At 42.6% G+C, this 13,833-nt stretch overlaps 1 protein-coding gene across 2 annotated transcripts in view; it reads left to right on the forward strand.

Annotated features, from left to right (window-relative positions):
* The window catches only part of LOC138957165 (protein mono-ADP-ribosyltransferase PARP15-like), a 45,825-nt gene extending 37,923 nt beyond the window's left edge, over positions 1 to 7,902 (forward strand). Inside the window, exons 10-14 of one of the 2 annotated variants that reach the window (XM_070328322.1) lie at positions 1,219 to 1,285; positions 1,768 to 1,812; positions 2,278 to 2,453; positions 3,557 to 3,713; positions 5,452 to 7,902. In XM_070328322.1, coding sequence (XP_070184423.1) covers positions 1,219 to 1,285; positions 1,768 to 1,812; positions 2,278 to 2,453; positions 3,557 to 3,713; positions 5,452 to 5,744 — 738 coding nt within the window. In that variant the 3' untranslated portion in view covers positions 5,745 to 7,902. The remainder of the gene's footprint in view (positions 1 to 1,218; positions 1,286 to 1,767; positions 1,813 to 2,277; positions 2,454 to 3,556; positions 3,714 to 5,451) is intronic. The other variant, XM_070328323.1, reaches the window with a different exon arrangement.
* Positions 7,903 to 13,833: the final 5,931 nt, after the last annotated feature.

Here is a 13,833-nt window from a genome sequence, read left to right on the forward strand (position 1 = left end):
GTATTCGTGACAGTTTGTGTGTGTATATATATATGAAACTAGAATGAATACCCGCTTCGCCGGGTAGCCGGCTTCGCCGGGAAGAAGTACTTAGAGCCGTACGCCGGCTTCGCCGGGTCCGAACAATGGACCCGCCAAGCTTAGGTCCCTCCCAGATTCGTGGAATGGGAACAGCACGAAAATGATTCAGTGGCCATAATGCCATTCCTGACCATATCGAGTCCCATCCTTGTCGACGAATGTAACCGTGTTAATCACCTTTGGAGGCGAACTCCACTCAAACAGGACTGAGCAAGTTAGAGCTTATCTCTAAGCCCTTTTGAACTGTTATGGCTTCTCAAAGGAAGGCCAGTACATAAAATTACACAAAAGCCGCCAGACCACATCACAAACAGAACTGAACAATGCACAGGTGTTGCTCACATAGAGACACACACACACACACACAAACACAGAGAAGCCGTATCTATAGAGAGATAGATGACAGTGTATTTTTCGCGTGGCTATAAATTGATTCGACCTTTGCACTTTTACAGTGAGGATAATTTACGGGTCCAATTTACGTTCTGGACACTGCGGTGACCTTCTAAAAATAGTAACAGAACGCCGGGAATATCCGAAGATGCCCCCTTCATACATAGTGCACCATACGAAGGAAGGGAGGTAAACGCTGAAAACATGGAGAAGATGAGAAGATAAGGAAGAGTTACTTATAATGGTGAAATGAACACAAAAACCAAATTCGGTTCAGCGCTGCGCGCTGAGAGCACGTGTTGAAATATCTCATCGATGATATTGTGTCCGGGGTGTAGCTGAATACGGTGTCCAAATTTGAAAAAGATCCACCGAGAACTTTGGCTTTGGTGTGTCGGTATGGGGGCCCGGGTAGCTGAGGTGGAACCAAAATAGCTGAGGTGGAACCAAAATCGGTTCAGCGCTGCGCGCTGAGAGCACGTGTTGAAATATCGACCAGGTTGTGTCCTGTACCGGGTCTACCTGAATATGCCCACCAAATTTGAAGCAGATCCATCGAGAACTTTGGCCGTGCATCGCGAACTCACACACAGACACATACACAGACACACAAACAGACACAAGTCGTATATATATATATAGATAGAAGATAGATGGATCGCCTCCCCAAACCGTCAGTGGAGGAAGCAGAAAGTGTGTGTGTGTGTGTTGTTTAATTGTATTTTTACGATTTCCCTTTCAAAGATTTTCATGGCGGAAGATGAGAGGTACCGTCAGGCACAGATGGCAAGGATAGCTCGTGAAACAGAAGGTTAGGAAGAGTTTATTATTTTGCCAGACATGGGCAGACGTTCCTTTGTGGAAGATGAACCACAATTATTGTCATTATTTCTCATTTTGTAATTACTAGGTTCCTGAAGTGGGTTTTTTCTGAGGGATTGATGAATATGTTTCTACAAAAAATGCAATTAGTTTGAACAGATTTTAAAAGAACAATAATCATTATCCGTTAAATACACCTTACCATTAAGAGAACGTACCGATTTCTCAACAAGTCGCTACATTGTTTGTTCTGTCAGCGACGCATCTGCTTCTTATTTTACCGAAACAAAAACAAAAACAAAAATGGTTTCATCTATAGCCCCTGATAGTCATGGATAGGCCACAAGTTTAAAGATGGAATACTGTGTGCGTGTGTGTGTGTGTGTGTGTGTGCGCGCGCGAGAGAGAGCGTGCGTGCGTGTGTGTTTGCGTGTGTGTGTGTGTGTGTGTGTGTTTGTGCTGACTTTGCAGAAAGAGATCGCCTACCCAAACCGTCAGTGGAGGAAGCAGAAAGCCGTGAGTGTTACAAACCCCCACCGCCCTAGTCTCTCTCCCTCCCTTCCTCTATCTCTTTCTTCCTCCCTCTTTCTCCCTCCCTATCTCTCTCCCTCTCTCTCTCTTATACAGCCTGTGTGTCTCACAATTTTATATAGTCACCCTCAAACTCCACATACTTGTTCCAGCGCCGGTGAAAAAAAGTGGTATCTTGGCAGTGAAAAACGTCATGCACCGCAGCGACAACGTCAAAGTTTCCACAAAAGTGCCTCCTAGCCATTTTATTTTAGGTTGCGGAAGTCGGATGGCGCTGACACCCAGACCCGGTTCCCAGAAATTACTGAAACATTTGTTTCTAAACAGACGGGCATGCAATCAGCTAGATTCATATAGAGTATTTTTCAGCGCAATGGTCTTTACATGATATTAGTAGCAGATTAGTTGTTGAAAAACTGCACATTTACAACTGTTTAAAACTGTTAACAGGTGCAGATGGTCCATTTTCTGAATGCTTGCATTCACCGGATTATGAGCTGGTCAGGAAACTCAGCCACACGTCCCAGGAGTACGAGGAAGTGAAGGATGAATTTATGGCGACCATTCTCATGGATACGAACCTTAGACCAAAAACAGATCATTCCGACCTGATCGAAATTGTCACGGTGAGAAAGCTGGTTATTACTGATCTCAAACCGGTGCTCTGTTTTTTTTTCTTTTATTTCTTTTAACATTGTTATAATGGGAAAAAGGTGTGCACACTTTTTTGTCATATGAATATATATATCCTAGACGAACAAGGCTTTCAATTAATCTATATAATATATTATGCACGCAGATACTAAAGCTCACACTGACATCTAATTGTTACGGAATGTCAGTTTTATCTGAAGTATCCCAACATTCCAAAATACGGTGCTATGTTCTATTGTAACATTTCCCATTTTTTCGTTTTCCATGTCAGCAAATAGTGATAAGGTTTGGTCTCATTGATCAATTCCAATGTTTTTCTTTAAAACACAGAGATACATGGCACCAATTATTTTTTAGAAAGCTGGCTTCTGAGCAAAGGGTTACAGCTGTTTATTTCACCGTTTACCATATGTGGGTGATTTCTATTTTTAGATAAACCCGCTTTCCCCCTTGGTGAACAAACTCTTGTAAAAGACCATAGCAGACATAAACATTTAATTCTTATTTTTTTCATGTGTCAATAGTAATCGCTGGATTATAATGAAGCACTTCGCAAAGATTTAACGTAAAATGATTAGTTGAAGTATTGGAAATGTGTATTTGTCATAATTTTGACCAGGAACATACTTTTACAGTTGTATGCGCGCATGTGTACACGCGCGCGTGTGTGTGTGTGTGTGTGTGTGTGTGTGTGGGAGTGTGTGTGTGTGTGTGAGTATGTGTGTGTGTGTGTGTGTGTGTGTGTGTGTGTGTATGTGTGTGTGTGTGTGTGTGTTCAAAAATACTTAATGTTTAAGGGTTCTGTTTACTCTATTACATTGGCATATATAAACTTCAATTACAGAAACAATTTTCTTCAGCGACGTTTTTCCTTAAAACCCAAAAGAAGATCAGATAACTTGATACAATTCGTGCGTGAATTGTTCTTTGGACCCTGTGAACTTCCACTGAGTGGGTCCGAGAACTCATTTTACATTAAAGTTTGATTTTCCGGGTCCCTCCAGCGTGAGTGTCCGTTGGTAGCCTTGACAACTTGCAGTGCTTGTAAATAACACTTTCTCTGCTGATGTTTCAGATTGAGCGCATAGATAATTCACCACTTAGTGCGCAGTACCGCAACCGACGTATGCACATGGGGTTCGACACGGAAAAAAAACCTCTTTGGCACGGCACAAATGAAAATGCCGCAGACAAGATCGTCAAGTTCGGATTCAGCAAAAGGTTTTGCAAGAGTAAGTGAAGTTACTTCTCCAGTTTCCATCAATAGTGGATACTGGCCATTTGCCATTTTTTTAATTTTTTTTTTATTTACGAGAATTTATATCGCGCACACATCTCACCACACAAGGCGTCTCAAGGCGCATTTTACCTATTAATGCCGTGTGAGATGGAATTTTTTTTACACAATAATTATATCACGCATTCACATCGACCAGCAAACCTCAAGCCTATCAGGGCGAGCATTCACCTTTCACGGCCTTTATTCCAAGTCACACGGGTATTTGATGGACATTTTTATCTTTGCCTATACAATTTTGCCAGGAAAGACCCTTTTGTCAATCGTATGATCTTTAACGTGCACACCCCAATGTAGTGTACACGAAGGGACCTCGGTTTTTCGTCTCATCCGAAAGACTAGCACTTAAACCCATTGACGGTCAGCTAGGATGCTACTCACCATTCAAAATAATTAAGCCATGATGAACTGATGAATAAAGCTGATTGATTGATCGCATGCTTGCTTGATTGATTGACCTATTGATTGATTGATTGGTCAAAATAGGTGCTAAAGCTAAAAAGGCTCGAACTTAGGGGAATGTAGACGGCGTCTGAAACGTTCCGTGAAAGCATGTACCCCATAAGGACAACGTTTCCCTGGTGACTATTTGTTCTTGCTTCGACCCGTGAATTATTTAAAGCTGACGGTAACCTGCTTTTGGCGTGGGGGCTTCAAGAACACTTATTAGAGGAAAAATGGCATGCAGGTTGTTTCTGCGGCAGGTAGACCAGTGGAAACATCTCAATGAACAGTCAGTTTATCGAATGCAAATACAGAATAGTCATTCATAGGTCAATCTACTAATGCAAGACCTAACCGCCAGTCGGTAAGATGAATCTTTACTTTTTACATTTAGTCAAGTTTTGACTAAATGTTTCAACATAGAAGGAGAATCGAGACGAGGGTCGTGGTGTATGTGTGTGTGTGTGTGTGTGTGTGTGTGTGTCTGTGTGTGCGTGTGTGTGTGTGTGTGTGTTGAGCGATTCAGAGTAAACTACTGGCCCGATCTTTATGAAATTTGACATGAAAGTCCCTTGGTATGATATTCCCGGATGTTTTTTCTTTTTTTTCGATAAATGTCTTTGATGACGTCATATCCGGCTTTTTGTAAAAGTTGAGGCGGCACTGTCACACCCTCATTTTTCAATCAAATTTAAATTGATTGAAATGTTTGTAAAGTAATCTTCGACGAAGGCCGGACTTCGGTATTGCATTTCAGCTTGGTGGCTTAAAAATTAATTAATGACTTTTTTTATATAAAACGATTAATCTTATTCTACATCATTTCCTGATTCCAAAAACATACAAATATGTTATATTTGGATTAAAAACAAGCTCTGAAAATTAAAAATATAACAATTATGATCAAAATCAAATTTTTGAAATCGATTTAAAAACACTTTCATCTTATTCCTTGTCGGTTCCTGATTCCAAAAACATATAGATATGATATGTTTGGATTAAAAACACGCTCAGAAAGTTAAAACGAAGAGAGGCACAGAAAAGCGTGCTATGCAGCACAGAGAAACCACTACCGCGCTAAACAGGCTCGTCAGTTTCACTCCGTTTTGCCCAAGCGGCGGACTACGGTCATTGTGAAAAAATGCAGTGCGTTCAGTTTCATTCTGTGAGTTCCACAGCTTGACTAAATGTAGTAATTTCGCCTTACGCTACTTGTTTTTAATGAACAGGGCCAAAGTTTGGAGAGGCTGTTTACTTTGCAAGGACAGCAAACTATGCAAGCGCTCATAAGTTCGCCAAGAGGAACGCACGCGGCGAGAGGATCGTCTTCTACTGTAGTGTTTTAGTTGGAAGGTGTGTTCAAGCACGAGATGGACTGCAGTTCCCATCCACACGCCAGGAGACAGAGGTCCAGGCAGATTTCGACTGCGTGGTTGACGACTTGAACCACCCCAGTATCTTTGCCGTGTATAAGGATTCTCAAGCATATCCTGAATACAAAATTGTCTTCAAGGATAGATAAACATTTGGCAGAAGAACACACCTATTCTGAGAGAAGAGATTTTGCTTTCACAGTTGTGGCAAGATGTCATGTAAATTAGTGGAATGGTAGTAAACCCAAATTAATACTGATCGCCAAGGTTTGGGAACCAGGATACATGTTTTGGCAGCAACAAAACTAATTGACATGTGTTATGTAATGTTGTTCTGGTTCTTTTGCTGCTTTCCTGATCAGTGGCTGTACTCACGACCTTAAAGTGATGGCTGTGACGATGTTGAATTGGTTCGATCGTATGAGTTAAAGCTTCCTTGTTAATTGGAGGGAAGAATATTGCTTTTAGTTTCAGCGTAATCGATTGTTGAGATTTGTGTACGTCGTCCGATAATTGTTCAGATTGAGTCGGTTTTTTTTCTTTTAAAGCCCACATAATTATGTACTTAAATTTGTTTCATTTTGTAGCTGAAAGAACAAAGACAGTAAACGCCAGCCCATATAGTTTGCTAACCCAACTGTGAACAACGATTCAGAAGCTGGTAATGCCATATCTCATGCAACCAATTTAGTGGGAAACCACAAATTTAATGTTTACAGCCGAACCTATCTATATATAACGACCACCAGAAGGACCGACCGAAAATGGTCAAATTGGACAGGTGGAGGTTGTAAAAAGATTAACTATATTGAAGAGAAAGACGTCTGTGATCCTTCAGAGTCGTCTTTTTGGAAAGGTAGTTACTTTCGAGAGGTGGTCGCAAAGGCAGGTTGGACTGTACTACTTTATGTTTTGAAGATTGTACTTTGTCTTGACGTTTTCCGCTTAGGTGCGAGGTTTTTAGTTTCCTAATGATTTATCACATTTATAAATGGACCTTTGTTGTTGTTGTTCCCCCCAATGTTATTTTATGCTTTTAATGTTGTACTAAGCCACCTTTCTCTCACCCCCCGCGGGTTAGGGGGAGTCCCATATTTGTTGGGACGAGAAAGAATTTGCCCGATGCTCCCCAGCATGTCGTAAGAGGCGACTAACGGTTCTGTTTCTCCTTTTACCCTTGTTAAGTGTTTCTTGTATAGAATATAGTCAATGTTTGTAAAGATTTTAGTCAAGCAGTATGTAAGAAATGTTAAGTCCTTTGTACTAGAAACTTGCATTCTCCCAGTAAGGTAATATATTGTACTACGTTGCAAGCCCCTGGAGCAATTTTTTGATTAGTGCTTTTGTGAACAAGAAACAATTAACAAGTGGCTCTATCCCATCTCCACCCTTTCCCCTATCCCATCTCCCCCCTTTCCCCTATCCCATCTCCCCCCTTTCCCCGTCGCGATATAACCTTGAACGGTTGAAAACGACGTTAAACACCAAATAAAGAAAGAAAAGAAAGACCTTTCTCTCAATGTGCACCCCAGAAATGCTAATCAATGCATGAGTGCTTCAGGCTCAGGACTGACTGAACATGAACTGCTTTCAGTGTAAACACACACACGAACACGCACTGTGAAATCAAAGTATTGCTGTTGAGGTTAGGGGCGAAGAAGTGGTATTTCTTTGTTAATAATCATCGTTGGTATTTTTTTGTCTTGTTTGGAAGTGGGTCTTCTTCGTACCAAAAGATTGTAAAGACTTATAGAGATTCCTACCTAGCGCTTTTATATCCAGCTGACACACTGTGACGTGAGATAAAGTAATTCTGTTAGCGTTCTTTCTGCACTGAAAGTGTTTGATTTTAATACTTCCTGTTCTTTCGTAGTCTGTCGATCATATTCTTAAATCCATAGACGAATTGCCAAAGACTAAGCTGTTCGAGCTAGTTTGTGTGTGTGCGCGCGCGCGCGCGCGCGCGCGTGTGTGTATATGTGGTAATGGGGAGGTTGGTGGTTGTGTTTTGGTGTGTCATACTGCATTCCTGAGACTATCACACAAAACATACTTTGTTTTACTGAATTTACACGGGTTTTTTCTTTCCTAATTCCCTTGATTTGTAGGGAAATATGTATCAATTGTTCGTTTTGCCCCATTAAAGCTGTAGTCTCTCTATGATTTTCCGGGGGGTGAGTGGTTAAAAAAAAAAGGAAACCACCAACACTGCACAGAATATGTACAGTGCAGGCATGCAGCTCGAATTTCATGCAGATCTGTCAACTACACACACACACACACACACACACACACACACACACACACACACACACACACACACACACACACACACACACACACACACACATACATCCAAGCACTCTCTGCAAAACAATCTTCAGCTGATACACACATGAACTGAACATTATTACGACAATTTTCTCACCCTACATAAGCAGTCGAGTCCTTTTCGTGTCATTTCATTCAAACTTTGTATGCCATATGTGACCCTCCACCACGAAATGAGTCGCATGTCACCTCGCGCGGTTCTGCGCTAGGCTTAATATAAGTCCGGGGAGTGTCTGGTAACAGTGTGAGGGTCACCTTAGTCACAGGCTTATAACTCAAACAGTTTTCGCTCTTTTCTAAAACGGTTTTCACCACTGGATAGAGCATAAAAGACTCGTTAGAAACATTTAAAAATATGAAAATCATGCAAAGGTGACATGCGACTCATTCCGTGGTGGAGGGTCACATATACAGCACCCGACTTGGCTGTCTGGCACACTTTACGAGTCAAAGGTGACGTTACTGACCCTCAAACAAGAATACCCTCAAAATCGACCCGACAAAAAGGTAGGGGTCCTGTTTTAAACATCGACGAAAGTTTAGAATAGGCAGAACTTGATAATGTTCACATACGAGGAGAAAGTCAAATGATTTAAATATTCATGTGAAGCTGGTGTGCGTTGCATTATGCCATTTATACTAATGCAGGTTTGGATTGCCTTAGTGGTCGAAAAGAAGAGTTTGTGTGCGTCAATTTTGAGTGGAAACATGACAATACACGCTGTAATTAATCAATGACTTGGTCGATCGCTTTGAAACTTCCAGAATAGTATGAAAACATGAGGTGATTAAAAAGCGCTACGAACTGTGTTTTTTTGTGGTTGTTAGTGTACTAGCGACATGCGTTTGGTCCTTCGCCAAATGCCTTGTTGTCCATCTTTACTTCCCTAATGCCAAGGCATCGCATGGAAAGTCAATCCGGTTGGTTTTGGGCGAAAAATTACGTGATGAGAACAAACAAACATAAAAACAAACAATCAAATAAACAAACAAACGAAGAGAAAGACAGACAGCGTAAAACAAAATCATTTTCGATGTAAAGTTGAAGCATGGGCATTTGTTCTGCATGATTACATACACATCTCATTTCTGACAAGTATAAATTAAGGGGGCCTACTGTGATTTGCCAAATGTCGCCCTTCGGATTAGTCAGTTGTACACATTCACATTCACATTACACAGTACGCCGTGCCTTATGCATATCTCCTCTTTGGCTACAGACAGGTAGATGCGTGTGTAGCCCCCTCCCAAGATACACACCGCATTTCAGCTCAATCGACCCATAATTACCAGAGATCTAAAGTGCGGACAAACAAGCAGACAGACAGACAAACAGAGGAAGTGAAACTTATTCCCTCCCGAAAACAGGAGGGTGGAAAGAAAACCACCAACAACAAAACCTGTTTAGTAGATTTTCACATAATGAGTAAGCACTGCCAACAAAATGTCTTGGCACACAACGAAATCGAATTAAGGAAGTTGGTCTAGTAATACACTTGACGCATAGGGTGCTTCTTACAGTTCATTGTTGTTTAGCTATTCACTTATTCACTCCTGCCAGAGTGTGGTACGCGCTTCTTTGAAGTGAGGCCTTAGTTTCCTCAAGTTATTGAAAACACCTCAGTCGTGAGAATAAATTCAATGAACATATACTATTCGCTGTGTCTCAATGTGGGACAATAGGTGTACATTCCGCGAGCGTGTCATGGTCACCTGCGCGCATAATTATTGAGACGTATGTACACTCTCTGATATTACCGGCTCTTCCTCGAAGGCTTGGCAAACATGACTTTCGATCATGTTTTTAAAGAGCAAAACCGACTTTCTGAGAAATAAATGCTTCTTGTGTTTCCGTATTACTCATTCGAGTCTATATATGTGAGGGTACTCAGTGTGGTGTATCGATTTTTAATGCTTACGTATTGCTTCCAACAGGACGGGTGTTGTTCATTCTGTTTGCAAGGCCAGAGTAGGTAAAGCAGCGGAGATTGTTGTTGGTGAATCAAAGAGTTTTGTGTGTAAGTTTATTAAAATCATACTAATAACAACAACAACAACAAAAACAATACCACCACCACCACCAACAACAACAACAACAACAACAACAACAACAACAACAACAACAACAACAGTGAAACAAAGGTGAGTTTTGGGCGTACGTTTATCATAATTATACTAATAACAAAAACAACAATAACGACCGCGTGGACGACGACGGTCGTGTGATTGTAAAAGTACAAGGGACGACGATGATGATGACGATGATGATAATGACGACGACGACAATGATGATGATGATGATGATGATGATAAAGCAGAGGAACCAGAAGAAGTAGAAGCTAGACCAGAATTCTGTATGTGTTTGGTGTGTTTGCTAAGGAAAGCATGTGCATCATGTTATGATGTGATTGCTTTCATTTCAGAAGCACTTGTCTTGCATTTGAGTTCCATATGGAATTTGTGGGCCAGTTTCTATCCTACCTTCTGCAATGGTAAGTGGTGCAGACAATTTTTTTGTGTGATAACCACTGATGGGAATACGCTTCTATAATTATAGTTTGTCAACATGATTTGAATCTTTTATCTGTAATGGTGGGGATATACTGTCAAAAACGTCGCGTGCAATGTCGTTGAAGTTTGAGATAAAAATGAAACCCTTTTTGGAACTGCCACAAATGTATTATTTTTGTTCGTCGTTCTCATTGAACCCAAATTACACGAAATGTGAACAGTTTTAGAAAAAGGAATATTCCGTCAACGAATCAATTTTCTTTCATACATTTGTCGGGGAATATAATTATAACAGGATTAAAATGGCATGATGTTTTCAGAAACTTGTTCTTTAATTTTGTCTGTGAAAGTTCCAACTGTAAATAGTTTCAAACAGAGAGACCGCCACCCCGCGGGTTAGAGGGAAGAATTTACCCGATGCTCCCCAGCATGTCGTAAGAGGCGACTAACGGATTCTGTTTCTCCTTTTACCCTTGTTAAGTGTTTCTTGTGTAGAATATAGTCAATTTTTGTAAAGATTTTAGTCAAGCAGTATGTAAGAAATGTTAAGTCCTTTGTACTGGAAACTTGCATTTTCCCAGTAAGGTCATATATTGTACTACGTTGCAAGCCCCTGGAGCAAATTTTTGATTAGTGCTTTTGTGAACAAGAAACAATTGACAAGTGGTTCTATCCCTTTCCCCGTCGCGATATAACCTTCGTGGTTGAAAACGACGTTAAACACCAAATAAAGAAAAGAAACATGCAACATGAGAAAGGAAACACTTAAATCGGTCCCGCAAAGTCAAAGAGGCTGAAAGGACGTTAACAAACAGATCAAAAGAACACAATACATCCAACTGGGGAATATAACCCATGAGCTACTCCACACCATACCTGTTTCAGAGCACCGCACACTTGCTTAAACTCAGTGGCAGAGAAAGCTTTTACAAATTTGTTTTTTTCTTCTTCTTCTTTTCTGTTCCCTTTGTTGCATGTATTTTTGTTAGGTGGTAGTAGGGTGGGGGTGAAGGAATAATGTTTTAGTTTTTTTTTTAAATGTCAAAGTGGCAAGCCCGAAATATTAGAAATGTCAAGCTTGTTTACATATTGTCATTTTACGCTACTGCAGTTTTGGAGGACTCATGTTTGTCTTTAACTGTCAGAAATGCTCTGCAAACACTGTACGTGACATTAACGGATTCAAGAACAGTGATATTTCTTATCACGATTTAAGAGGCAATTGAAAGTTAAACTCTCGCCTTTACTTGCTTTGCTCAGAGTTTATATGTAATCAATGTGTTTGCTCTCAATGATAAGTTGAACAAAGGGGTTTTAATTTGACCAAAAATAGCTCTGAAATAGCCAAGTAATTGGCATTTTCCAAGGACAGTGAACACATAGAATTCTTCTTGTTCGTGTTTGTTTCTATGTGAATGATAAAGGTATATCTTCTCAGTATGTCATGTTCCTGGTAGTGATCTGCTTCAAGAATATTGACCCTTTTGATCCCTTGACGTGTGTCCAAGAACAGTGAGCTGATGTCGGTCAGGCTTATAAGACCTAAAGTAGTAAAGCTCAGGTGATAGCTACCAGCCCAGTGACGTCCCGACTCGCCCCTTCCTAACTCGCCCAATCCTAACTCGCCCCTTCCTAACTCGCCCCCTCCTAACTCGCCCCCTCCTAACTCTCCCCTTCCTAACTCGCCCCCTCCTAACTCGCCCCTTCCTAACTCGCCCCTTCCTAACTCGCCCCTTACTAACTCGCCCCTTACTAACTCGCCCCTTACTAACTCGCCCCTTACTAACTCGCCCCCTCCTAACTCGCCCCTTCCTAACTCGCCCCGTCCTAACTCGCCCCTTCCTAACTCGCCCCCTTCTAACTCGCCCCTTCCTAACTTGCCCCTTCCTAACTCGCTCCCTCCTAATTCACCCCTTCCTAACTCGCCCCCTCCAAACTCGCCCCTTCCTAACTTACCCCTTCCTAACTCGCCCCCTCTAAACTCGCCCCTTCCTAACTTGCCCCCTTCTAACTCTCTCCCTCCTAACTCGCCCCTTCCTAACTCGCCCCTTCTTAACTCGCACCTTCCTAACTCGCCCCTTCCTAACTCGCCCCCTCCTAACTCGCCCCCTCCTAACTCGCCCCTTTCTAACTCGCCCCTTTCTAACTCTCCCCTTCCTAACTCGCTCCCTCCTAACTCACCCCTTCCTAACTCGCCCCCTCCAAACTCGCCCCTTCCTAACTCTCCCCCTTCTAACTCGCCCCTTTCTAACTCGCCCCTTTCTAACTCGCCCCTTCCTAACTCGCCCCTTCCTAACTTGCCCCCTTCTAACTCTCTCCCTCCTAACTCGCCCCCTCCTAACTCGCCCCTTCCTAACTCGCCCCCTCCTAACTCGCCCCCTCCTAACTCGCCCCTTCCTAACTCTCTCCCTCCTAACTCGCCCCCTCCTAACTCGCCCCTTCCTAACTCGCCCCTTCCTACCTCGCCCCCTCCTAACTCGCCCCCTCCTAACTCGCCCCCTCCTAACTCGCCCCCTCCTAACTCGCCCCCTCCTAACTCGCCCCCTCCTAACTCGCCCCTTTCTAACTCGCCCCTTTCTAACTCGCCCCTTCCTAACTCGCCCCTTCCTAACTCGCCCCTTCCTAACTTGCCCCTTCCTTACTTGCCCCTTCCTAACTTGCCCCTTCCTAACTTTCCCCTTCCTAACTTGCCCCTTCCTAACTCGCCCCTTCCTAACTCGCCCCTTTCTAACTCGCCCCTTTCTAACTCGCCCCTTTCTAACTCGCTTCCTAACTTGCCCCTTTCTAACTCGCCCCCTCCTAACTCGCCTCTTTCTCACTCGCCCCTTCCTAACTCTCCCCCTCCTAACTCGCCCCTTTCTAACTCGCCCCTTCCTAATTCGCCCCTTCCTAATTCGCCTCTTCCTAACTCGCCCCCCCCCCCCCCCCCCCGCCCTAACTTGCCCCTTCCGTCCACGTTTTTCAGAGGGCACACACACACACACACACACACACACACACACACACACACACAGAACCCACCCCTTCACTCCCCCAACCCTCCCAACCCCAAATCGCCACCTCCTAACCTAGACTAGTGCCAAGTGCATGTAGCATTGCCAGTCAAGCGTGCAGCTCGGGCTTTTTTTTGCAGAGGAAAAAAAACTATTCAAATAACGTATCTCGGTCTTGAGCTTAGGTAGACTACACAAAGAGCTGTGCAAATATCAAGACTTAATAAGATCACTGCTTATGTCAAAGCTTCGCCGGGGTCTTAATATACACACCAATAATAAAATAATGACTCAGGGCGTAAGCATGCAAAGACGTTCAATAGTGCTCAGCAGGAAAAATAATCAATACTTGACTGAATCTGTTATTGAGGGTCGGAGAAGACCTATGTCCCCCTACATAGGG

This window comes from Littorina saxatilis, unplaced genomic scaffold (genome assembly GCF_037325665.1).
Source record: "Littorina saxatilis isolate snail1 unplaced genomic scaffold, US_GU_Lsax_2.0 scaffold_356, whole genome shotgun sequence".
NCBI classification, from domain to species: domain Eukaryota; kingdom Metazoa; phylum Mollusca; class Gastropoda; order Littorinimorpha; family Littorinidae; genus Littorina; species Littorina saxatilis.